The sequence below is a fragment of the Falco punctatus genome, assembly GCF_963210335.1.
Source record: "Falco punctatus genome assembly, chromosome: 2".
Lineage (NCBI taxonomy): Eukaryota > Metazoa > Chordata > Aves > Falconiformes > Falconidae > Falco > Falco punctatus.
The window spans coordinates 37,595,863-37,622,139 of NC_137581.1; the positions used below are offsets into that span (position 1 = coordinate 37,595,863).

General features: G+C 35.7%; 1 protein-coding gene across 1 annotated transcript in view; it reads right to left on the reverse strand.

The window, feature by feature from the left end:
* Positions 1-26,277, reverse strand: part of DIAPH3 (diaphanous related formin 3) — a 254,448-nt gene that overhangs the window by 62,463 nt on the left and 165,708 nt on the right. Inside the window, exons 26-28 of the mRNA XM_080376190.1 lie at positions 21,190-21,325; positions 6,833-6,928; positions 6,338-6,397 (exon numbers count right to left, since the gene is read on the reverse strand). Coding sequence (XP_080232316.1) covers positions 6,338-6,397; positions 6,833-6,928; positions 21,190-21,325 — 292 coding nt within the window. The remainder of the gene's footprint in view (positions 1-6,337; positions 6,398-6,832; positions 6,929-21,189; positions 21,326-26,277) is intronic.

A 26,277-nucleotide genomic window follows, 5' to 3' on the forward strand; every position in this document is an offset into this window, starting at 1 on the left:
TTAGCTCTTCTGAGTGCCTAATTTGACATCTTCAAAGGGTCTCACTTGAGGAATGAAGTTGTCAGACCTCTGGAGAATAAACCCCATTATAAGGTCCACCTTGTCTCAAGGTGGCACCTAAATGTTTTACTCTAAAAAAGCTTTGGTTCTCTTGTCTTTTGTATATGATGTTCACATATAGTTCTTTATGATAAGACAGAATGGAGGATTTCACCTTACTCATAGGGTTGATAAGGGAAATCTCACAAGACTTTATAAAAGGAGTAACACAGACTTTTTTTGTAGGATTACAATTCCTTCTCTCCTTTTGTAAATACAGGGAGTGCTAAGGTTGACAGTGTATGCTTGGCTTATATTAAGGGCAAACTAACAACATTTATTTTTTTCCATTTATACCAGTATTTTCACAGTACTGATGAGCATTTACTATTAATTTAAAGTACCCTTTTCTATTCTTAACAGAGCTTGCATTCATTTTTCAGCATTTGGAATTTGGAAATGAATAAATAAATGAATGTTTTATACCTCTCTATGTCAGTGTTTATTATAAAAGTTAATTTTATTAACTTTGTTGCAATGACTCTGTGAAAAAAAAATAAATGCCATTTTTCATCCAAAACTAGTCTCTGTCATCCCTTCTGACTCAAGTACTTCCTCCGCTCCAACTTTAAATTATGACAGGAAGATCGCTACAAAAAGATCCTGAAAACTTTGCATCAAAATTAATCTTATTCCTAGATATTTTGGAATGTAAATTTTTCAGGGCCACTTCTGTGAGAGACTGTATGAGTATGCAAGTATGGCAATGCAGAAATACTTCTAAATAAACAAACCAAAATGAGTAAATTCACCTTCCTTGTCTGGATGGTTTTTTTTTCCACACATGCAAAATTGACTCATGGTCACAGTTTATTTGTACCCTGCTGCCTGCTCTAGCAAAAATCTCTTTACTATGAACAGTGCAGATGGTTTCAGGGGAATTATTTCTGTTAGAATAAGCAGCAATTTTACTTGACCTATGAAATCAATACTGAAGTGAAGCTTTGGGAACAACTAAGAACTATATTTTGGTTTATTATTAGAAATCCTATTAAATGTTTTCATTTCATAACAGTGCCTACAGCCATTCTGGGTCTTCTGCTGAGGAAACTTGTCTATTGAGTAAAACTTCATAAAGCCTTACAAAAAATTTGTCCACCGCAGCTACAAACACTGATGGTTTTAGATCACTTACAAAAAGAAGAATAGGCTAACATGCATAGTGCCTTCAACACAATTACTACCATGAAGAACTGGTAATGCTCAAGAACGCATCTTGAGTTCTGGGTAAGTACTGGGTAAAAAGTTATCTTCCCAGGTTTTCCAGTGTTAGATACTTCCTAATGGTTGCTATGTACAATTGTGGAAAAGACAGCAACATACACAGACATAAGAAAAAAATGAGTAAAAACTAGGTTTAAATGTCAATCATAGTTTGCTGTCATATACAGCAATGATGAAATAAAGCAGTGACCTCTAAGTGGTTGCACTGTCGGTTTCAAGAATTAAGATGAGCCGATGAGCCTGAGCTCATTGTCAGCTATGATTGTCAAAAATAAGGTAGCAGAGGCACTAATATGAACCTCAGATGACAGTTCTATTATGAATAAGAGATGAAAAAAAACCAATGAACACGAAAAAAAGGTTTTCTTCTACTTAATTGGGACCAGCATGACATTGCTTGACAAGGATTTTGTTTAACAGAAGTGTTTAAAATGCTTCAGGCTAAATGTGACATGAAAATTATTCTATTGTTTATAGATATACTGAACAAACAGCTATGGTAATTACGGCTATCTCTTACCATGAAAGTTTGATTTGAATATAGAATCAAGACCTTTTTGTTACCTTTGGAAGTACAGTCCACAAGCCAATTACTGACTGCAAGACAGAGATTTCTTATAACCTTTGCAGCCACAAAAAGCAATCTGTATTTTTTTACTGCCATTTTATTATAACTTTTCTTTACTCACAGCATTTTGAATACAATCTATTTGTGAAGAAAAACACTTTCTGCTGCACTTGAGGTACATATACATGCAATCAAGCTGCATCTCAAATTTGTATTCATGCATTTCAGATACCATTACCTTGGCTAATGTTACTGCAAATAAATGCGTAGCCATAGCAGCAGAGAACTTGATGCAGGCTGCAAAGCCTGACTGAAAACTTAGTGAATAATGCAGCTTTCTGTGCTGTAGTGGGCTCTGTGCTGCCTTGAATGTGCTGCTATTTGTGTTTGAACTTAACTATCCTGAAATAAATGTGCAAGCTGCAAATATGCCTTGACTGTTCTTGTAAATAATTTATACTCAGATAAGCCATAGCTATTAGCTGCTTGAAGTTATCTTCTAATGTGCAAAATCCTGATCATTGAAAATTAAGTGCTTTCTTCTGCTCCCTAAATAAATAAAAAAAAAGCTCCCCTGTTAGATGCTATTGAACCAAAACCTTACTGAAGTTTAACACTAAAACTACACCAATACTTGTGTCATACAGTACTCTGAATGGGAATTACAGCAAAAGCAGATACCACAATATTTACAGCAGTTTATGGCTCTTTGCAGTTATAGCAAATTGTGTCATTAACAGGTAGTTTTGAACATATATGTAATTCAGTTGTTAATTTAAAAAATACAAACACCATGGAAGGAAACAAAAGAAATAAATATACCAATCATATCTACCTCAACAAAAATCTAGGGATTTTTTTTTGTCTTCTTAAGGTGTTAGAACATTTCCAAGACATAGCAATTCCAAATGTATATTATTTCCATTAGTTATGCAGCAGGGCATTTCCTCAGCAAGAAATTATCTGACTTGATGGGCCTTGTCACAAGCAGAAAAAATACAATTGGTAATTCTGATCACAGAGTTTAAATCTACAGAGTAGATTTAAACATGGCAAAAAACACATACCATGTTAGAAAGAGGCAATCTGTTCAATAAAAGAAGAGTGCAGTAGGACTGAAAATAACACAGCTAAGAGGCCACCCTGGGATGCAGCATGAGAACTAGTACTTCTTTTTCATCAGAAATACCAACTGATTGAACACTAACAGACTTTTCTGGGGAGCTCAACAGATCATGAAGAGAAAAATGGCTAACCAATGGCTAATATTCCACTAAATTTACTATTCCTCCTTTTTTTTGTCTTAAGCAGTCCACTTAAAGGAAACAATTTCAGTTCTCGGTTCTAGAGCTTGCTCCTCTATATTACTTTGTTTTATAGGGACTGGCTCAGCCTCATGAGCAAGTGATAATTTGGTATCTTGAGCCGTATTGAGGATAACAATGGCAATGGTTAGAGATTTTTTTCCTGCTTCCATTTGTATTACAGCTAAGGAAAAAGTGTGCATTCTGGCTGTATTTCTCTCCCCTGCCAATCTGAGAGATATGGAGCCACTACTGTCCAGTTCCCATCTATGCTTGGGTCTGATTTGTATTGTACTTTTTAAGGAAAGTATCTTTAATCATAAAGATGAAACCACTTTTTTTTAATTTGATTGGGTTTGTTTTGAAACAGAAGGGATTAGCTAGAACTTGATGGTATCTGCCTAACAGATCACTACACTCTGAATGATTCAGAGGACAGACATTTCAAGTCGTGGCTTGTAATTCTTTTCCACTGCATGACGAGTCAAAGAAGTTCATCTTAGGTATGAATCTGAGGTGTGTATTAACATTTATCTACTCTAAGTGAATCTGTTAGTCTCAGCAGAATAAGCAGTAACCAAAGGAGTTACCAGTTAACCCAAACAGCCAAAACCAGTATGAACTTTTATCTGTCTCTACATGTTTTAAGCTTAGATTAAGTCAGTGGGGTTTTTGCCATGATACAAAATTTAGCATCCATTTGACATTTTAGGCTGGGAAAAACAGCAAATCAATGAAAGAGCAAGCCAATACTTCTGTCTAATGACCTATCCCAGTTTTTCTGAAGTGGGCTGAAATCACAGACTTCTTGTTTATACAGTCTATATGTAATATACCATTATATACAGTATTCACCACTTACTATACATGTAATAATAGATTATTACATATGTATCTATGTTTATATATAAAGTGCAAGAAAAAATATACGGAGAACAAGCCTGAAAAAAATCCTCACATTACACACTGCTGAACTCAGAAGCAGAAAATTAAAGAAACTTTATCATTATAATTCTTGCTTTGACTGGCTACATTGTTAACTTTATTATCTGGTAGGACTGAAAATAACACAGCTAAGAGATAATTATCTAGTATAGTCCGACTAGATAATAAAGTTAACAATGTAGCCAGTCAAAGCAAGAATTATAATGGTTATTATCTAAAAAAACCACCTTCGATACTCAGTCTAGTATTCATCCTAGATAGTATGCGACCTACAAAATTTCTGACTTCCCAATAACAAAATAAGTTATTAAAAGCAAATTCTCAACTAATTTACACAGATTTTGAAAAGGAAATAAATAAATAAATAAAGAAGTTCACCTCAAAGATGAACTTGGAGCAACCAATGACAATCAATGTATTTCTATCAAAAAGCCAAAAAAGCTTTGATAAGTCAACTCACCATAATCTACATCAACTTCAGGGCTCTGTTTATCTCAAGATAGGAAGTTAAAACATGTAGATATGGTGGCAGGTGCCAACAAATCAAAAACATACTAAAGAATTCTTTAAAAGCAAGTTCAGAGGTGTATTATTCTGTTCCTGAGCTAGCAAGACATGTGAAAGAAAAGCTGTAAGGCATTTTGAAATAAATTCAATCTGATTACCTCAAAATGCTCTATGAAAAAACTGACATTGGTAACAACAAACACAAAAAAAGAATCCAAGAGTTTACTTTTACTCTTCTCTCTAAATCAAATGTCTGAATTTAAAAATTCAGTATCAAATTATATCCATCTGCTGAACAAATCAGTCCCTGGGTTAGACTACAGTTTCGTAGAATGAAAATCTTGGGGATTTTGTTTGTTTGTTTTTGGTGTTTTGTTTTTAACCTGAAACATGGCCCTAACTTTTGACCAAATGCTGTTACTTTGAAAACTGGAAGCTACACTGTCTGTCCACAGACAGCTTGATAGACAGATAGAATGGGATGAAAAGTAGTAACATTCAACATAATTGCTCTTACAAGCAGAAACACTTACAGAAGAAATTCAGATGTGCTCTGTAGTCATCATTCAAATATCAGTGTTATGTGCTAGACAAGAACCTGTCAGATGTACTTGATTTTTCGTTGAGCCAATTCCTATAAGTGAATTATCTTTAAACTGTCCTTCCAGTTCTATTTTCTTTAATTTTGTGTTTAATAATGCCAAATTCTGTATGTTCTTTTTCTGGCAATATACACTTAAGAAATAAACACTTAAACATGAGGTATAATTAATAACATCAATTTGATGGCATCTGCTTTATAAACTCTGAAGCGCATTTAAACAGCGAAGGATAATGCATTCTGCTTAAAAAACTAAGAAAGGAGATATCTTTTTTCATCATGTTTCAATCACATTTTTTTTCTCTAACAGAAGTAGTACATATATAATTTTTTTCCTGAAACCACTAGTTACGAGCAACAGAAAACAGTCACTCTGGACTCCTCAAGCTTAACAAAAGCACAGCTAGTATAATAATATTCTGTAGATTGTCTAACAAACAAAGCTAACAAGCAACTGCACCCTCCCTGTAACTTTTCATATATGAACAAGTCCTACTGATTACGGTAAGATAGTTCAGGAGTTTATGAATAAGTATATGCACAAGACTCATGCTCAAAATTTTGAGAAATATTTTGCAATGAAGTAACTGATTAATTTACTATTACTTTGCAGATCCAACATCACTATTGAATTATACTGGTGAATGATAGCTTAAAGGTTTCCAGCTGTAGTATCAAGAAAACCAAGACAAAGAAAAATAGAATTAATGCAAAACAGCTCTCTGATACGGTATCATAAATACTTAGCAACATAAAATGTTCCACAACCTCTGCTTTCTATTATAGTTCCATAATACATTCAAAAATCCTTACATGACTGTTCTTGAGGATTATAGAAGTACTACATTTAAACATGTAACTGAATTTTAAATAAATAAAAAACCCACACAAGATAGAAAAGATTTGCAAAGTAATCAGTAAATATAGTTTCAGGATGTAATATTCAGGTGATTCTTAGAAAGCAGGTTCAAATACAGTTTCAGTGTTTTAATAATGTGGAAAACTGAAAAAATGACAGCAATCTTTTGAAAGCACATATCAACTACATAAGCTGAGAAGAGCATGCAATTAATGAATATGGTTCATTACCATGGTTACAAGCTTTCAGGACAGGCCGCTGTGTGGTTGGACTGAGATTTTGTGGTACATCTGTAAAAGCAAGGAAAGAATGGAAATAAGACACATCTTTGAAAGTTATGGAGTACTGTAACAACTTTACTAAGAATATTTAGAAGTTAGGCATTTCTAGGAGCAAATCGACAGTTACACACCAGTGAAATAATGTGATTAACTTACAGGGCAAGATGACTTTTACTTCCCGCATTCAACTATAAACCCTAAAAAGTTGCAGTACATGTGGCTATATCAAAGAGTCCTGTCATAATAATCAGGCTATGCCAAGCTCAATAAATTAATCTCCAAAGTGCTACTGACATCTGCAAAGCAGTCTGAACATCCCTGAAACTTGTCATTGCAAAAAAGTGTTAAACCCAATAGCATTTCAGTTCAAGAGCACTGGACCTACTGGTACACATAATGCTTTTAACTTTCTCTGGAAAATAAAATGTAAAATAGAACATTCACCTTTAGACCTTGGTGCCCTTTTCCGTCGGTCTCGAAAAGCTGCACCTGACTGCAAGGCCTCCAACAGGCTATCCATCACTCCAGTCTCCTCACCTTCTGTAAAGAAGAGAGAAGGAACCTTTTAGGTTACTATAGCAATATCAAAGCATAAATAATAATAACAACAATAAAACATGATAAAAGATATTAATAGTATTATTAAAACTATTTCAAACTCAGACCAGGTTTTGACACTCACAAATTGCTCTCTTGCAATTAAACAGATTTGGTCTTCTATACATTGAACTAGGCAAATTTTATTCCATTCATTCCACATTCCTCTCTCCATACTGAAAGTCAAGCATAGTTTTAAGTGAAATGTCATTTCACTTATTTTCATTTCAGTAGCCTTTTTTAACTGCAAATAATCAGTTTCACGTCAGCTTTCAAGAGCTGTCCCTTAAAAGATTTGCTGTATTAGACAAGAGATCATTTCAGTTATTCTTATAAAAAGTTGAAATTATTTCTCAGCAGGAAGCTGAGTGAACAATATTGGACTGGATAGGATACAGAGCGATATCTATAGGTAGCTTTAATCAAAAGCCATTTTCTGCTTGTATTTAATAACTCCTGGCCAATATTAAATAATTGATGTAGTTCAGGAAAATTCGGGGGATATTATACATACATGTGCAATACAATAAGTAGAAAGAATTATGGATGTCACTGTGAGATTATAATTAAATGCAAACATTAAATGCCCTACTTTTATTTCCTCAAATAAACCTATCAGAAAATGTTAAGATTTTTTTAACCTTGTTAACCCCTTGTGTCTGTGCCTGGGAGGACAAAGAATGCAATTCCAAGGATTTACTATATGATGAAAAAATCACCACAGAGGAATAAAGAATTACATGATAGAAATCTCATTACGCCTCACTGAGAAAAACTCCCTAGGTCAACACACACTTTGGATACAGTCAGACATGCCACATGGTTCTGCAGTTATTGCTTATAGTGAATATTCAAATCAGGATCTGACCTAGCTGATGGGTATAACAAGATGCCACACCACTAATTAAAGTGCTGAACTACAAGTAAGGAAGAAGGGCAATCTTCAAGACCTGAATATGGAGGATAATTATTATGGGAGATGTTGCCTTTCGACACTATTTCTACGTTTCCCTTCTTTAAATAAATTCCATCTTTCAATAAGCTTTACAGATTTCTAGCATCTAAGGTAAGTGGTTTCAAGGGCAACAAAAACCGTTCAGACAAAAAACCCTAAAAATTGCAGAGAAGGAGGTCTAGCAAAGTACTGTCAAATCATCATGGGAAAAATCACAAATATGATGTTCTAGAAACCACATTTTTACTCTCATGATTTTACACCTAAGTCAAGAGTTGAATCTAATTTAGCTACTGAGAACCCTAAGCCTGGATATCATTTACAAGCAGAAGAAGAAAGCATAAGAAAAGGAAGCACAAGATTTTGGGAACCAAGATATGAAAATCATTATTTTTTAAAAAAATAGAGTATTGTCTTAAAATTTAAGCTTTCCTGCCCTCAAATTAAAAGAAAAAATGTCCTTCAAATACAATTTAAAGTCACATAGTGGTAATCTCCTCATAAAACAGTAAGAGTTTATATATTCAAAAATTCTATATAAATACACACACAAACATATCTAAAGCTAACAACAGATAATCCCTAACACTGACTCAAACTTAAACTAGATTTTCATAAATGTTTTTGTCATTTTCCCTATTACATCAGCAACTACTTTGTTATGTACAGAAGGACCAAACACATTTATTTTAAAATCTAGTTTTGTACAACTGTATTATAAATTGCATTTAGTTAGCACTTCTGTTCCTTTTATTTTCATTTTTACCCATTCCTTAATTTCTGTTAATTCTACACGTGTATTTGTGTTTAGAAAGTGATTTTTATATAATATTTGGAATTTCCTGAAACTATCTTCTAAGGACAACTCACTTCCTCCCTTGTAGTATTTGATTTGCTGCTCTCCCAAGATGTTGGTCCTTAAAACAATAAAACTGTAATCTGAAAACACCTTTAGAATCACAGAATCATTTAGATGGAAAAGATCTTTAAGATCACCAAGTCCAGCTGGTAACCTACCACTGCCAACTCCACCACTAAACCATGTCTCTAAGCACCATATCTTTTAAAATACCTCCAGGGATGGTGGTTCCACCCGCCCCCTGGGCAGCCTCTTCCAATGCTTCACCACCCTTTCAGTGAAGAAATTGTTCCTAATATCCAATCTAAACCTCCCCTGGTGCAACTTGAGACTGTTTCCTCTTATCTTTTCACTAGTTATCTGGGAGAAGAGACCTACATCCACCTCACTACAACCTCCTTTCAGGTAGCTGTAAATAATGATAAGGCACCCCCAGGCTTCCTTTTTGCCAGGCTAAACAACCCCGGTTCCCTCAGCTGCTCCTCATCAGACTCGTGCTCCAGACCCTTCACCAGCTCTGTTGCCCTCCTCTGGACACACTCCAGCACCTCAATGTCTTTCTTGCAGTGAGGGGCCCAAAACTGAACACAGTATTTGAGGTGCAGCCTCGTCAGTGCTGAGTCCAGGGGGACAATCACTTCCCTAGTCCTGCTGGCCACACTATCTCTGATACAAGTCAGGGTGCTATGGGCCTTCTTGGCCACACTGCTGGCTCATGTTCAGCCAACTCTCAATCAGCACCCCCAGGTCCTTTTCCACTGGACAGCTTTCCAGCCACTCTGCTCCAAGCCTGTAGGGTTGGGATTGTTGTGACCCAAGTGTAGGACCCAGCACTTGACCTTGTTGAACCTTATACCGCTGGCCTTGGCCCATTGATCCTGTCCAGATGCCTCTGTAGGGCATTCCTGTGCTCCAGCAGATCAACACTCCCACCCAGCTTGGTGTTTGCAAAGTTACTGAAGGTGCACTTGATCCGCTCATCCAAATCTACACTCTGTACTACCAGACTAGTTAACAACCTCACACAAAAGAGCTATATGCAAAAAGTATTAATGGAAAATTAACAAATGTTTTGTAATTTTGCATAATATTTAAGTACATGTATTGTCTCTACAACACATGCAAGACATAGATTAAAGATGAAGACTGAAATACAGATATTTTTTCTCTTGATTTGCATTTGGTAAAACGTGCTGTGCTTTATTATACAAAGGTTTGCTCTCCTATGACTTATGGCCTACCACAAATAACAAGGCTTGGCATGTAACTTCCAAAAAAAAAAAAAAATCACTCAGATTATGTATTCAGTTTCCTGGGTTTGTTTTGGTTTGCTTTTTTTATGATGGTGCAGGTTTTTTGTTGGTTTCTTTTAGTTTTGTTTTTAAACTTTCCTTTCTCCATCTGATGTAATGCAATTCTCTAAAACACTGATGTCTGGAATGAAAACACTCAGTGAATAGTTTCAAACAAAAGTGATGCTTGAAGAAATTTTGAGGCCAAGCCATTAGTTACAGTAAGGTACATGAATGTTGGAGGAAAGTTTTAAGCATTTTGGGTAATAGTAATTCAAAAAAGACGGAATAATATACACAATCCCCAAAATGATATGGTAAATGTTTATGGAAAAGACTTCATAAGCTTTGTTTTAGGAAGTAGGAATAACAGAAGAAAAATTTCAATCCTATTTCAGCATGTCATCTCTTTCCTTTTAAGCCTATCCAAGACTACTATGGATTTCACAGTTATTTCAAGAACTTAAGAGTTTTCAGTAGAAAAAAATCCTGAGGCACAATCTGCTATACTATAAAAAGACCCATCAAAAAAAAAAAAAAAAAAAAAAAGATAGATTTTAAATAATGGAATAGAAATACTGCAAATCCACAACTTTTTGTAGCATAGCTGTAGCACATTTATGGGTTCTATCTGTTTTTTATACTTATCTGAAATATACTGTAGTCACAAACTGGATTATAGGTTAGTGCTTCCATTGACATGCAAAACAGTTAACAGAACAATAAGTGGAGTATATAGAAACTTGAACTAAAAAATTCCTCTAGTAGTTTTCCTGTATGCATGGGTGTACTGAAAAAAGTTAACCACTGCAAATAAAAACATACATAGCTAATAATCTATGTACCCCACCTGGAGTACTGTGTTCAGCTCTGGAGCCCCCAGCATAAGAAGGACATGGACCTATTGGAGTGTGTCCAGAGAAGGGCCATGAAGATGGTGAGAGGTCTGGAACACCTCTCGTGTCAAGTCAGGCTGAAAGAGTTGGGGTTGTTCAGTCTGGAGAAAAGAAGGCTCCAGAAAGACCTTATAGCAGCCTGCTAGTACCTAAAGGGAGTCTACCAGAAAGCTGGAGAGGGATTTTTTACAAGGGCATGCAGTGACAGGACAAGGGGGAATGGCTTTAAATGGAAAGAGGGTAAATTTAGATTAGATATAAAGAAGAAAATCTTTACTGTGAGGGTGGTGAGGCACTGAAGCAGGTTGCCCAGTGAAGTTGTGGATGCCCCATCCCTGGAAGTATTCAAGGCCAGGCTGGATGGGGTTTTGAGCAGCCTGGTCTAGTGGAAGGTGTCCCTGCCCATGGCAGGGGGGTTGGAACTAGATGATCTTTAAGGTCCCTTCCAACTCAAACAATTCTGTGATTTGAAGATACACAAAACATGTAGAAAGCCTGCTTTTCAAACTCCTACACCTTCAGTTCGGTTCCAAACGCTGTTTTTTTGATGCCTACGTCAACAGCTGACTGTGACACCTTCTATGAAGTTACATAGCTAGCTATTAATGACCATACTATCTATAATATTGTCCAAGTTTGTATGATGGAAAGTTTAAGAAATGGAAGTGTACCATGCAGAATTTTAGAAATCTTTTAAACTGCCCTGGGAGAACTGCATACAACATTGCTACAGTGATAGCGTAAGAGTTGAAAATATTGTTCAATATTAACACTTCCTATGGGACCTTTAAATTGGCTTCCACAAGCTGCTGCAGACTGCTGCCACCAATCCCAGCTGGCTTCCTAATTAGTCAAGTATATCAATCTTTTGACATCCTAGAACTAGTAACTCCAGTTGGCTTGCAGATAGCTACATAACCCACAAAAAGTCCTTTGAGAAACATACCCTTCCATGATTTAAATGATCTCTTTTCCTTTAATTGCAGAAGAGGAGATTTAAATACTTTTTAATATCATACCTATTTAAAACTCATACAAGTATCTTAAATACCAACTAAAGCAGAAGTAAACTTGACAAAATAACTGGCAAGTTTTGCCCTTGACATTTCAGTGCCAAGTCAGATATAAACTACCTAATTTCATAATTGGGTCTTTAGAAATGCTAAGACTATTAAAGACCCTTCTCATTTAGTGTCCTGAGTATCATAAGCTTTATAGTGCAACTTTAATACGTCTTAGAATGATAGCAACAGATACTGCAGTTGGTAATGACTCCTTCATTTTATGTACTTAAGGAAGAAATGATATATATCATAATTTCAGGAGCAGTAGTCCACTGACATTACAGAATCACAAACATAATTAGCAATATGGTTTTAAAATAAGAGTGGTGCAACAAGATTACTTTGGATGAAAAATATTTTGACAGTTCCCCTGCATCTGTCCAATATAAAGTAAAACATTACACTCAACACTGGGACTCCAGAAGTTCACTTTACCAGGAGAAAAACATGTAATAAGATGTCTATTTCCTCTTTCAAGGAATCAAAGCTTTATTCAGCTACTTCTTTAAAAAAAAAACAACACAACACTTTTTTTTTTTTTTTGGTGGTGGTGGTGGTGTGGGTTTTTTTAAATGAAGGTAATACTAAGGCACTTCAGAAAAACCAGACCAAGAGTTCTTTACCATGATTTGTGTTGATGTCGCCTACTCAGTCGGTACACTTAAGGGATTTACCTACAGGGACTTTGACTGTCATTTTCCACTAGGATCTATTTACTTACACACAGCTTTCTGTTACACCATAAGTACTGGAAAGGGTCTGCTCCTAAAGGCAACCTCTGAATACTAAGCCTCATCTGCAATTAAAATTACACAGTGAAGACAAACATATATATTGAAAACAGATCTTAATATTTCATAGCTGTAACAGAAAGAAAAGGGTGCAAAAATTCAAGCGCTACTCATCATGTTATCTGAACTAGCAAAGACTTTAATTATCTTTATATCACCTTCAAAGTAATTCCATGGTGGCACTCAATTTTTTATACAATTTAAAACCAAACTAAAACTAAACTTGGACTGCTGAAGCTATTGTATTTGTTTTCCTTGTGTAAAGAATTAAGTCCTGATATCACAATTCAGTAATTACCAGAACAAATACTTTTTTATTCTTGTTTGATTAAAAGAAACTCAAACTGATAGCCATGTATTCCAATAACAGTGCACGGGCTAGCTGTGACTTGTAACATAACATAGGGGTTCCTCTGACTCTGCAAGTCTGCAAGTTCTGCAAGAACCTTGCTAGATTACAGCGAGGAAAAAAAAAATATTTCCAATGTACAAACGCAAAGCAGAAATAGCTGCCAAGCCTGGAAGCTATTGGATGGACTGGCTGAAAGGACAGTTCCTTTTAGATTTAAAAAGTTTTAAATCCAAATTCAGCCAGAAATGTCAATATTCACTTGTCTTTCCTCAGCAGTGACTTCAGGTGAAAGATATACCAGGCCTTCACAAAAGCGAAACACAAGTACATGAGTCCTGTGAGGTATATAAACAGTCTAGTCCAGAAGAAGAGTTATATTTCTTACTGATGCCCAGCACAAAGTAAGCCTTTGCTAGTGCTTCAGAGCCCTAGTCAAGTGTACTATAAAAAGGTATGATTTCCCCTAATGACTGATGCACCTATTCCATAAATCTTCTGGCTGAGGAGAGTGGGTTTCATTTCACCTTTTTTGTTCTTGCTGAAATTGTTCAATCATTGAGCTGTTATAAAGTGCTTTTATGGTACAGAAGAAGATAAGACTTTGTCTCTGAGCATATGAATGGAAGTGTTACCTCAAGTTTCAAAGTGCTCAACACAAACAAAATGCAAACTAAGCACCCATCCTTCATGAACTCTGAAAGACAGCTGTCCCTTTCAAACCAATTTTTGAAATTAAGAGGTTGGTAACTACACCAATTTAAATTCCATAGGACAACTCATACCATAAACCCCAAAAGGTAAACTGTGGTTTTAGAGGTGGTTCTGCACCGGAGACAAAAATAATTCAGTGATGTAAGGTGCCTATTTCTGCATCTCACCTGCATCACAATTACCCACTGAAGTAATGGGACCGAAAGTGAAATCATCTTAATATTGAACTTTGTAATAAAATCGTATAAAATTCTGATGTTCATCACAAGTCTATAAATCCCATTCTTTCTATGATGACAGAAGAAAGACACTGAACTTACTCTCCACAGAGATTATCCAGGATCATTTACATTGATTCCAGATCCAGTAAAGGGTTTAATAGAGCAAGCTTTTCTGAGGCAAACTCCTAAAATGTTTTCCTGAGGTAAACTGGACTTACAGAAGAATAAACAGGATGTGAAGCCTTTGAAGTGGTGTACCCCAGGACTTGATATTGGGGCCAATATTTGTAACATCTTCCTTCATAACCTGGACAATGGGACAGAGTGCACCGTCAGAGAGACTGCATATGGTGCAATATTCATAGTAAGGGTTGCCACACCACACTGTTGTGCTGCCATTCAGAAGAACCTTGAGAAGTCAGAAAAATGGGCAGATGGGAATCTTAATGAAATTCATCAAAAGACCTGCATGTGGCAAGGTGTAACCCCATACACCAGCACAGGTGAAGGCCAAATGGGTGGAATGTAGCTTTAAGGAAAAAAAAAAAAAAGTTAAAAAATTGGGAATTCTGGTAGACAACATATTGACCATGAGTCAGAATGGTGCCTTTATGGCAACAACCACCAAAGAAAAGCATAGCCAGCAGGTCAAGAGAGCTCATACTTTCCCTCTTTTCAGTGCTGGTGAGACAAGTCTGCAGTGCTGGGTCTAGGTCTGGGCTCTCTGGTACAAGTGAGACACAAACGTACTCAAGCAAGGTCAGTCAAGGGCCATGAAGATGATCAAGGGACTGGAGCATCTCTGTCATGAGAACATCCTGTGACAGCTGGGACTATTTAGCCAAAAGAAGGGAGTGTTCAGGGGATCTTATCAATATATATATATAAATATCTGGTGGGGGACTGGGTGGGGTGTAAATATGACTGAGCCAAACTCATCTCAGAGGTGCCCAGAGACAGGGTAAGAGGCAAAGAGTACAAATTTAATTACAGGAAACTGCATTCAAACATAAGATTTTTTTTTTCCCTGTTGAGAGATATCAAACGCTAGAACAGGTTGTCCATCTAGAATGAAAACTCTAAACATGGCTACAACAAAAAAGAGGTTACCATTCCACTAAGCCCCCAGAAACAGTAACTAACAGTCTGAAAATGAAATTTTTTTCTGTGTACACATCTACTTTCTCACCAACTCAACACAGGATATTCTAATATTGCATTATATATTGTAATATCTGATAATACTTTTAAACAGCCAATTTACAGACACAATCTTCCTATAGTCCTTTTTTTATTCACTAGGTACACTCTGTCTTTTTAATAGAAAAAATAAAACTGCTAAATTAAGCAGAACGCTAAGCTTTAGTGGCTCACATTTAATCACTCATGACTAAAACTGACCACCCTTATCCACAGTTATCTAAGATTAAGATTTGATAAAACAGCTAATAGGACAATCAGCTACATAGAAAGAAGTCAGTCAACACGTTTTTCTGTTTTCTTTACACATCACAGCTCCAGCTCCAACAACACTTGACAAGAATGCAACCAATCCAACCAATTTGGTTTTTTAGACTAGACAAAAATTAGTATTTTCATTAGTGTTGTTTCACGGAGGGGGTAAAAAAAAATAATCTATTATTGAGATGTATCAATTACAATTTGATTTGGAAAGCAGCTAGAACCACTCTAGTAGCATTCCTAAATGAACATAGCTTCTTAAAAGAATATATGTAGCTGAATATAATGTATGTGTGTGTATTAACATCTTGTCTTTTTGTTACTGGGTGCCTCTGAAGGAGTTTATTAAGCACAGGGAAAGACATTACTATTTCCATTCACATTTATAAACAAATGATAAATCTGAAAATACATGCAATGATCACTTGTACTGACAGTTGTGGTACAGAGATGAGGGGCTGAAGGAAATTTAAAAATTATCTAATTTCTCACGGAGTGAGAAAGTTCTGGCTGGCCTACATGACTGAGCGTAGTAGAAGGGCATCTTCTGCACAGCTTTGGGTGGGCAAGCTCCTTTTCGTCTGGGTGGCTATAAAGATACCACAACACCCAGGAGGATCAGATCAATGGTCCACCTAACTCTGCATCTTTCATGCACTACCAGCCAACAGCAAACATCTACAAAAAGGACAGGATAAATATGTAATGACATTTCTAGCACAGTCTCTTGGTCTCCAGTAGTTTGTAATTCATAGACTTTGTATTTGCATTTAATAGCTTTCAACGGATAGAAGCTGCCAGAGAAATCAAGTAATTTCTGTCAGCAAGCTTCAGAGCAAGAACATTTTGGTATGCAGTAACAAGACTGTATGTCTGTACAACCACTGAGGTACTGCCGAGTGAAGATAAGCGTTACAGGCACAGCATAGAAATAGAAGCAGCAGCAGACTCATTTTGAAGGAAGACTCAGAGACATGACCTTCTCTTCTGCTAGTTTTCCAACAATGACAGAGAAGGTTCCTGGCTCTTTTACAACCTTGGACTAAGGAAAGTAAAAATCAAGCATACCCTCCTCCAATGTTTTGGTAAGGATATTTATTCCTCCCCTCCTCTGCAACTTGAGAGAAGAAACTTCTGATGATTGATTAAAAACACAAAGAATAAAAACATTTACACATAGCAGGACTGAGAGTTTAAAGAGGACTCTGATGTCTACCTCCTTATGGAGGAGATGTGGGGTAGTATTTGGAGTAGGAAATGCTTACTCAAACCAAAACCTGCTATTTGCATAAATATGAGAGCTCTTAATCCCAAAGACTGCTCCAGAGATTGTAATTTTTTTTCATGGTAATGCCATTTTAAGTTTGCAGCATTCTTTTCACATTTGTTTAGAAATTTTACTGCCACAACATAAATTACAAGTCTTATGAGAATATTTATCTACAGACATTACTTTAATGATCCTTAATTTTTGCAACAGTTCTGTTTGTTTTGACTATTTCTCTCTCTCCCAAGTACAGCTGCTATTTATTTTTTCAGGGGCTTTGTATAAACCTCGCTTTCACAAAGGCCTTTCAGCTACTATCTCCTAAGGTTCCACTTCTAAGCAAAATTTTCAGAAAGAAAAATAATTGTTTCTTCTAAGCATCTTGTTCTTTTGGAGCTGCTACTTAGTACAAACAAAAAGCAGCTGCTGCATTCTGAGCCCATGGGTTGCCAACAAGTGCATGAACTACACCTCCATGCTTCAGAAGATTTAGCACCTTTGAGATCTTGTTAGAACATGACTTGTGAGTACTAGTTGTTGGGCTTTAAAGAATAAAGATTCAGATCAGTTCTACTTTTTCTTTTGCACAAAAACCATTCACCTCTCAAAATCCTACAGTGTGAGATGAGACTTGACAAGGTTTTGCTGTATCTCATCTTTTGCTGTGACTTCTGCAGATCTATCACACATTGTTTCTCAGGACAGATTTTTTTTTTTTATTTACACATACCTGTATTTTATCATTCTCTGTATCATTTTCAAGTGCAAATGTGACAGCTATTCACATTTGAATTCACCTATTCACCTATTGAAGGAACATCTGTTCTCAGTGGTTTACTCAGATTTACACTTTATTGTCAAAACAATACACTTGCAGATGAGTACTTAGTGACATACCAGGTGACATCTCCTATCCAATGGACTTGTGGTCAATGCCTGTCACAACTCATTCCTCATATATAGAATTTTTAATTTATTTTTTTTAACTGGCATAAAGTGAGACCTACTCTCCAAGCTTGTCATGGCCTTACCATCAACTATGCATAAAGTATTAACATGAATAAGTATGAGTAGGCAACTCTATAATGTCCCACAATTATTTCTGCTCATTTTTGTTTACTATAAGAGGAAGTTACGCTCCTCACAGTTACAGAACAGATTTATTCCCTACTGGTCACATAATAGAAGTGATACTTAAGAATAAATCTAAATAACAAGAAGTGACCTCAGGAACCCTCTTGGTGAAGAGGATCCAATTTCAGGATAAGTGGAGGCAGCCATGGGATAACTGGAAAGTTATCAGCACCAAGGAGGAACCGAGTTGAATGGCGCACTTGAAATTCCAAAAGGGAAAACTTACACAGCTCCAAAAGGAGCCCTTACACAAAATAGTTATTGGATATTAATGTTATACCTGCAGGATTTCTTCATATATAGCACTATCAGATCTTTTTGTTTCCTTCACGATAAAATGAGTTGCACAAAACATATACCCAAGTGCCCAAAATCTAGCAATAAACCTACTATTTTCTAAAACTTGTGTTTTTCAGGAAAGTATCCCAGCAGACATTTTAAAACAACAAATTACCAACATACGTTAGAAACTACTGATGTCATCTAAGTTGTAATGGAACATGAGCAGATTTTTATGATCTGTGACATTTGCAGTCCTTCATTCTCCTCAGAGGAAAGGAATACTACTAAGAAGTATTGATTCTCCTCTCCCAGTGAGAGGAAATTAATAAAATGGAGGCCTTATGAACTGGAGCTAGGCAGGGAAAACAGGATCTTTGAGGGTACTACTAATATAAGTACGTTTGGGGATTTTTTAATTTATTTCAAAGGCATTTTATCTGTTAGAATCTATATTACCTAATTATGCTTGCTATTTTCATTGCTTAAACTGTCAGTGCTAGGATGCATGGTGTCCTTTTGTTTTGCAGAACACCACAGAACTAATGAAAATATTCATATTGCACAACTTAGCAGACAGTAATAAAACAATAAATGTTTGAAGAACCACAGCCTAAAACACTCTTAACAAGTTTGTGAGTTATGAATGTTTTTTTCCAAAACCAGATAAACAATATAAAACCCCTGCAAAAATAAATGCTGTAAAATTGTCTGCAAATAAGGTCATAACTATCTAAATAATCAGAAACATGGATTTTAAAAGTTAGTTGTGATAAAACTGAAACTGAGTTAACACTGAAAACAAACTAATATTCTAGATTGTAAATCAGATGTTTAAGACATTTTGGCATCGCTTCGCTGCTTTTGGGTAAGGGCAGCCTTTGTAAATAACCACTGATTACAGTGGCTTGTTACTTAAACAGTATTCAAAGTAAGATACAATGAAGATGCCACAATGATGGAGTTCTCAATTACATTACAATAAATTTAGCTGGTGTTACCACAGTGAACATAATTCTTTACACTGTGATAGATCAAACTAATTGATTGATAATTATTTTGTCAATTGAAAATAACTGACAGCCTTTCAATGAACTAGACATAGCTAGGGAAAAAAGGAAAAAATAATTTTTGAATGCTTATGTTACTCTTCCATCAGATTCAGAGCCACATTTTGCCTCTTCAAGTAGTAAATACAGTTTTGAGAAGTCTGCCAAAATAAAATAAAAAAAACGAACAACCCCCACTTATCATATAGTTGTTGCTGTCCTTCTTGACAAAACAAATCCACCAAAGGTGCTTTCCACTTCCAGAATTTGGGTTTTCTAATAGACTTTTAAAATGATGTTGCAAACAAGCACAAGAAACCTTATAAGGAGGCTCCCCATAACAAAAAATAACTCATCAGTGGCCAATTTAGCGAATACCAGACACTCCAGATATTTATAGCTTCAGGTGATCCTAACACCATTTTTTCCCATCTGCTGTTGTTTAGATCAGTAATTCCAGACTGAACCTTAAGTGGCTGCTAACAAGAGCAAGAAATGTCCTTCCATACACTTACACCATGTAATAAAAACCTAAGCTACTAAGGGACAAAGCAGCTATTTACTCAATCACCTAGCTGATCACAGTTCCCCGCTATATGAACTGAAGCAGTAGGTTAAACTATCGTACCAGAAGCCTACATACACGTGTGGGTATATGACTTAGAAGCCCTTAACCTGTATTCTGGAATGCCTGAACATGATCATAAAGAATAGGACTTGAGAGGAGCTTTAATTTTCCCTGAAAGACTACCAGTTGTCCATCCAAAGCACTATTGGTCATACATACAACATGTCTGAGAGAAGAACATCTAACCCCTTTTGAAACACTTCCAACCATGCATGAATACAGGTACCAGTGTTACCCTTTCCTAGTCTTCTGCAGCCTTCTCTGTCTTTCATGAGCTTTATAAAGATTGTCGTCAGTAGTTTTCTGATTGGATCTTGAATTTATTTCTGAAGAATTAGAAATTCTGTGTTCAGAGGGAAGCTGCCTGGTTTCTTAAGAGTGGTGCTTTAGTCTCACACCTCAACACATGGATGCTCTTATGGAAATAAAACAAAGACTTTTGGTCTGAAGAACCTCTGAAACTAAACAACCTACACTGGCTATTAGTGAAATGTGGAAGAGACAGATGATCATTAATGCCAAAGGTGCCCATCAGTGTTTGAGTGGGGACCTGTTTAACAAAATCTGCTCAGAAAAAATAAATAAATGAGAGTAGCTCACAATAATTTATACAGTAAGTCACATATCATTCGGAAGGATTCCAGAATCTCAGTCTGGGATAAAATGTAGAAGTATAGAGGATCATCAGACGTCTTTTTTAGTTACAGAGAACTCAGCATGTTTGCTGTCTCTTTTGGTAAAAAAGACAACACAGCATAAATGAGTAACTTTAAAATGCATGGCTGAGGTTTCTTTTAAGGTGTTTCAATTGAAATAATAACTGATGTACTCAAACAAAAATCCAGAGTACTTCAGGAAGGGCTTAATCTCACAGAAAAGCAAAAATGAATACGTAACCTTAGTTAAAAGAAAGAAAATGGCTTTGTGATTTGGAAAAATCTCTGTTCTCAGGTAAGGTAAGGGGGTTTGAGCATAACTGAACTTATACTTGGTCATATAAGTTTTAATATATTCTAATGGAAAAATAAAAAGCAGCATTACAAGTTCTAAAATAGCTTGCAGAAAACAGGTAATTAGAGAAGCTCATTAACAAAACAAAATTTAAGAACCTCTTTTCTGTAAACTTTAATTAGTGGAAACCATTCATTTATTCTGTCTTTTCTCATAGAACATTCAGATAATGCAAAAATAGCAGCACTCTTTCCAGCAAAAACCTAAGTAAAATGTGTCTTCTACATTACTTACCTGTTTTCATTTCTAACAAGCGCTTTTTCTTTTGTTGCCTCTCTTGTTTTTCTTTTTCTGCTTTCTCCTTAGCTATTTTAGCACGCCTCTGTTTTTCTTCTGCTTCCCTTCTTCTCATATTCTCCTTTACTGCTTGCTATGAAAAAAGTAATAGAGTTCCATTAAAACTGAAGTCTTAGCAAAAACAAAGCTGAACCTTAAAAACAAAGAAAAAAGCTTTAAAATCACATCTCCTAACTAACCTTAATTTACCAAGCTACACAAATATTTTACATTTCATATTTAGTATATTTTCTTCAGAAGAGTAAGCAAATTCAGAGTTAATACATTAAAAGCATACTAATTGCCCCCAAATGGGGATTACAAATTCAGCAAAAAATACGCATATTAACGTAGGAAGAACTCAAATTATCTAAACCACCTGGTTGTTTGGTTCTTTTTTCAAAATTGTAATTATATTATTATTTTTATTTCTAGAAGACTTTCAACATTTATTCTTTCTCATCCTGCCATCACAACAAGCAAAACAATGCTTGGGTGACTTCGCTGTGAAGTTTTCTTATTCTTATCTACATATGCACTAATTCACTGCGTTTATAAATTCTTGTCTTCTGGTTAATACCTGTACAACTTATTTATAATTCAAAACAAACTATGCACTCCAAAGCTTCCAATGAAGCCAAAATATAACTATGAGTTTCAGAGTTTTTAAATCATTATTTTGCATATTCAGACATTACGCAAAAAACCTGTTACATTCCATTATTATTTTTTTTAACTAAGCTATTTTAGGATTACCTTTTTATTATTTTAGTGTTAGCTATGTACACTGATAAATTCTCAGTGCTCTAGTGCAGCCTGCATTAAATGTGAAGTGCCATGCACCTATTCTTCACCACAGGAAGTTTCTCTTTTCAGAATGCACTTAGAAACAAAACCCCATCTTTCACAATAGTTCAAAGTGTCCCCTCCTACAAAATGGCTAACATCATCTTCACAAGCCTGAGGCAGAGGCTGCATGTTTGCACGGATAATTAATGTCTCATGTTGCTTTTAGCAGGAAAATGTCTAGCCTGCATTCAGAAAAAAAACAAAAAAACCAACATATGTAAAAATGGACTGAAGAGTGCTATAAAGCACAGACTAATGTGGATTACAGCAATATTTGCACGGGCACTGTCTGTAGCGTCACTGCAATAGATACTGACCAAAGGAAAAGGTGAGGTGGGGTGGGTGTGGAAATCACATGAATCTTGTGAGAAAATACCTGTCTTTGATAACTGAAGCATAAACTTTCAATAATGAAAAAAGATAACAGAGTGGATTTTTTAAAGTAAGCAAAACTATAATTGCACAGTATCTTCCACAGTTATCTCTGTCAATTTGCTTAATACGGGGGGAGGAGAGGGGAAGCCTACTACAAAATGCTAAAATTCTGGATTGAATTAATTTTAACAAATTATTTGCTGATTTTCATACTGGTCATTCTGTAAAATAAACTGCTGGACAAAACTGAAATGGGACTTGAGCACAAGTACAATTTCGGCACAAATTACACTTTCTTAACAGAGTGACCAAGGAAATTTCTACTTTGCGTGTAATTTTCCCCCCAAAATAATACCAGTAGAACTCAGCCTCAGATTGCAGCCATCCAATTGTAGGCTTCTATTCCTTTCTAATCACACTGATCAACTGGGCTTGATTTAGTAGCTCACACCTTCATATTCAGTGCAGAGTGGATGCTCTGGAGTATCACACCTTGCCTCCAGCCTTTCTCTAGCAGGATGCAGGTCTACCATAAGTTCTGTGTCATAACTTAAAATTTCAGGCTGATGATGTCTTGGATACTGTTCCAGACACCTCTCTAGGATACCAGGCACTCCTGTTGTTCAGTGTCCTTTGAGACATCAGGTAGACAACTCACCAAATTCCACTGACTCTATTAAGTATGCATCTCCCTTGACTAGAACACAAGATTAGACACCCAAGCTCACATACAGATGACAATATTTAGAGGTCTATACCCTAGAGCCAAACAGAATAGAAAACATAGGTGTCTAAAGTTCTGCAAGAATTCTCACAGACTTGACTGAGACAAACACATACTTGTCTCTCACATTGTTTGCATTTCAGTGATTAAATGTCTTCACACTTCCTTGCTCAAAAGGCCTAAAAAGTTCAACATGGTCCGACCACATCTGCTACATATGAGCAGCATTATGTTCACCATATGGTACACTGTACAAAGTTAACTTCCAGAATTACCAGAATATAAACTTTCTGCATACCATATCAAGGCCTAGAATTTCTGAGATGGAGGCATTCTTAGGTTCTCTCTTGTGCTTTCCAGGATCATTTCTGATTTTTATTTAAGTATATGCTGAACATAAAAGAAAAATACTCTAGAGTCAAGGGAACAAACTTTTACTTGGTTGCTCTTCTTCTGGTTCTTTAAGTCATGTTTCTGCTGCAGAGCAACCTGGGGCTGATGGGAGCAAGGTGTTTCTATAGCCCTGTGATTAGCGTACTGTCCTGGACACAGAAATTGTTGACTCAAGGCCTCTTCATTCCCTCTCTACAACTGTGGGAAAACTCTAACCATTAGCCAAACACCAGAAGAGGAAATACTACAATTTCTTCATCCTATGTCAGTAGGCACCTCAAAAATCTTCTCAACAGTCTCAAAACTGAGCAGCTACTTAACATATTGTTTAGCGTCATTGAATGATAAGGGGTTTCATGCCTGAACAACGCAACTTTTTCATATAGCCTTCAAACTGTGCTCTGCAAAACAGAATTACTAATTTTCCTCAAGGTTTCTTCTATCATGCTCATCAATAACATCTAACGGTTTCAAAGCATTAATTAATCTATCTTTATAACATCGCTGTGAAGCGGGGGTTATTATCAGTGCTAATTTTTCACACACAAAAAAAAATTGGTGAAATTAAGGTAAAGCACAACCACTTCTTTGAGTCTCCAATTCAAAATGAACATAAGAATTGAGGGATGGGAGTTGTGTTTTAAATATCAGAAATTAAAGTAATACAACTATTTCATAATATTTAGCAATTTTGAAATTAGACTCCTGAGTTTCATATTAGGTCAAGTTAGGAAAACATAATCAATGTCCATGTTGAAAAATCTGGCATACCTAACTTGCCAAGCAGTATTATTCTGACTGAAGACTGTGCCTTCTAAGTTTTTAGCTGTTAAATTCTAAAAATAGCAGAGGCTTAGTAATCTTTACATGTTCCAGTATGTTTGCTAAATATGAGTTCTATTTTAAGTCCTTTCCTCAAAATAGATGGACGTAGGAATTTCAAACCCTTCCTCAATATTTACAAAAGAAGTATTTTGCCCTTTTACACCCTCAGACATGTCTGAAATCATTAAAAAAAACCCAGCCAACCAAGCAAAACCAAACAAGACTGGGAAACATTCAATCAACTTAAATAAGTGTTTTGTAATGAGGCTGCAATAAGGAGTAGATAGTAAAATTACACTACAGATCAATAGGCATGAGTTGGATCACTGCTTCAGATTTTGCCCCAAAACTGATGCTCAGAACACATTCCTGCAGGAGCATAGCCAGTACATTAAGCTATGTAATCATAGGTAGCCAGATGTGACATGAGTCACCTTTCCAAATTAGCCAAACAAATTCATACGCAGTTAGGGATCTGCCTTTTTATTCTTCCATTTCTTTATTGATAAAGAGTTGCTTACTAGCCTAGTGCTGAGAATCCAAAAGAAAAAACTATTTTTGCTAAGAAAGCTTAAAAAAGCAACCTAAACCCATGACAACCTCCACACAAAATCAAACACCCCTCTCTGCCTAGTTACAAGTCACCAAGACAGAACTCCCTACTAATCCTAAATAAGAGCTCTATAAAAGCATTTTGAACTTATATAGCCATCAGCTTTCCTGAAGTTCTCCGGTTATTTTAAGTTGAGGGATGCACAAGTCTTTAGTATGTATTATGAAGTATATCATGAAGTTAATCATCCTTTTTCCAGAAGAACTACACTGACAATGGTAAAAGAACCTGCAATATTTTGGAGAACATCTGATTATCTTGAAATTTGCCAAGAAGACTGTTTATAGTCATATATAATCAACTCCAAATATATAAAGAAACACCCTGGTGAGACATCTCTACCTTCCCTTTCAGAAAATTCTTTTGTTAAAGATTCTTAAATCACATTTTGGTAAAATCAAACAAGACAACAAAAAAACCTCATTACTGAAACTTGTAAGCATAATGAAAATGGACTCTAAAAATAACTTAAAGAAAAATAAAACTAGCTTTCCAAAATAGTTCAAGCTTTTATGATGAGCTAGTATGTGCAAACATTTGTATACATAATGCGGATGCTGCCCTGTGATACAAGGACAGGGCTAACCTCCACACCGGTATCATAGATGACTCTAAGGCAAAGCTCTGCTAACTAACAGTGAGTCTGAATTATGGTTGCAACTATGTTCTGAGCCCTATACTAAAGGAGCTACACAACAATAACCTGGATCAACCTAATGTCTGTTTCTCAAATATAATTCAAATACTTAAAATAATAATAAAATAATATTTCTTAGTCCCTCCCTCCAAAGAACATCCTTTTTAAAGGGAAAAGGAGAAAGTAATAATTTAAAATGCATAAAACCTAAAATCATAGACAATCTATAGTTACAAAAGTAAAGGTCCTTTGAAACTGACCAAGTTTAAGGAAAATATGCATTTTTTTTAAGCCAGGAAAAGGAGCTCTGAGTTTCCATAGCAGACACAAACCTCGACACTGATCAAGTGGTGCAGATAAATGACAAATTAAACAAAATAAAATATTGAGTCTGGATTTTGCATGGGATGAGCATGCATTATAAACACAGAATAATAGTTAGAATATGTATTATGTATGTAAGTAACAAGCATCCTTTAAACAGAAAATGCAGCTGTATTTAAAAAAGGTAGAGTTTTAAGTTTTCCCCCTTCAGATTATACATGCATATAAAAGGTTCAGTTTTAAATCACATTCATTGTTATTAGGAATTTCCAATTCTTTCAGAAAGAAATAATCCACAAATAATAA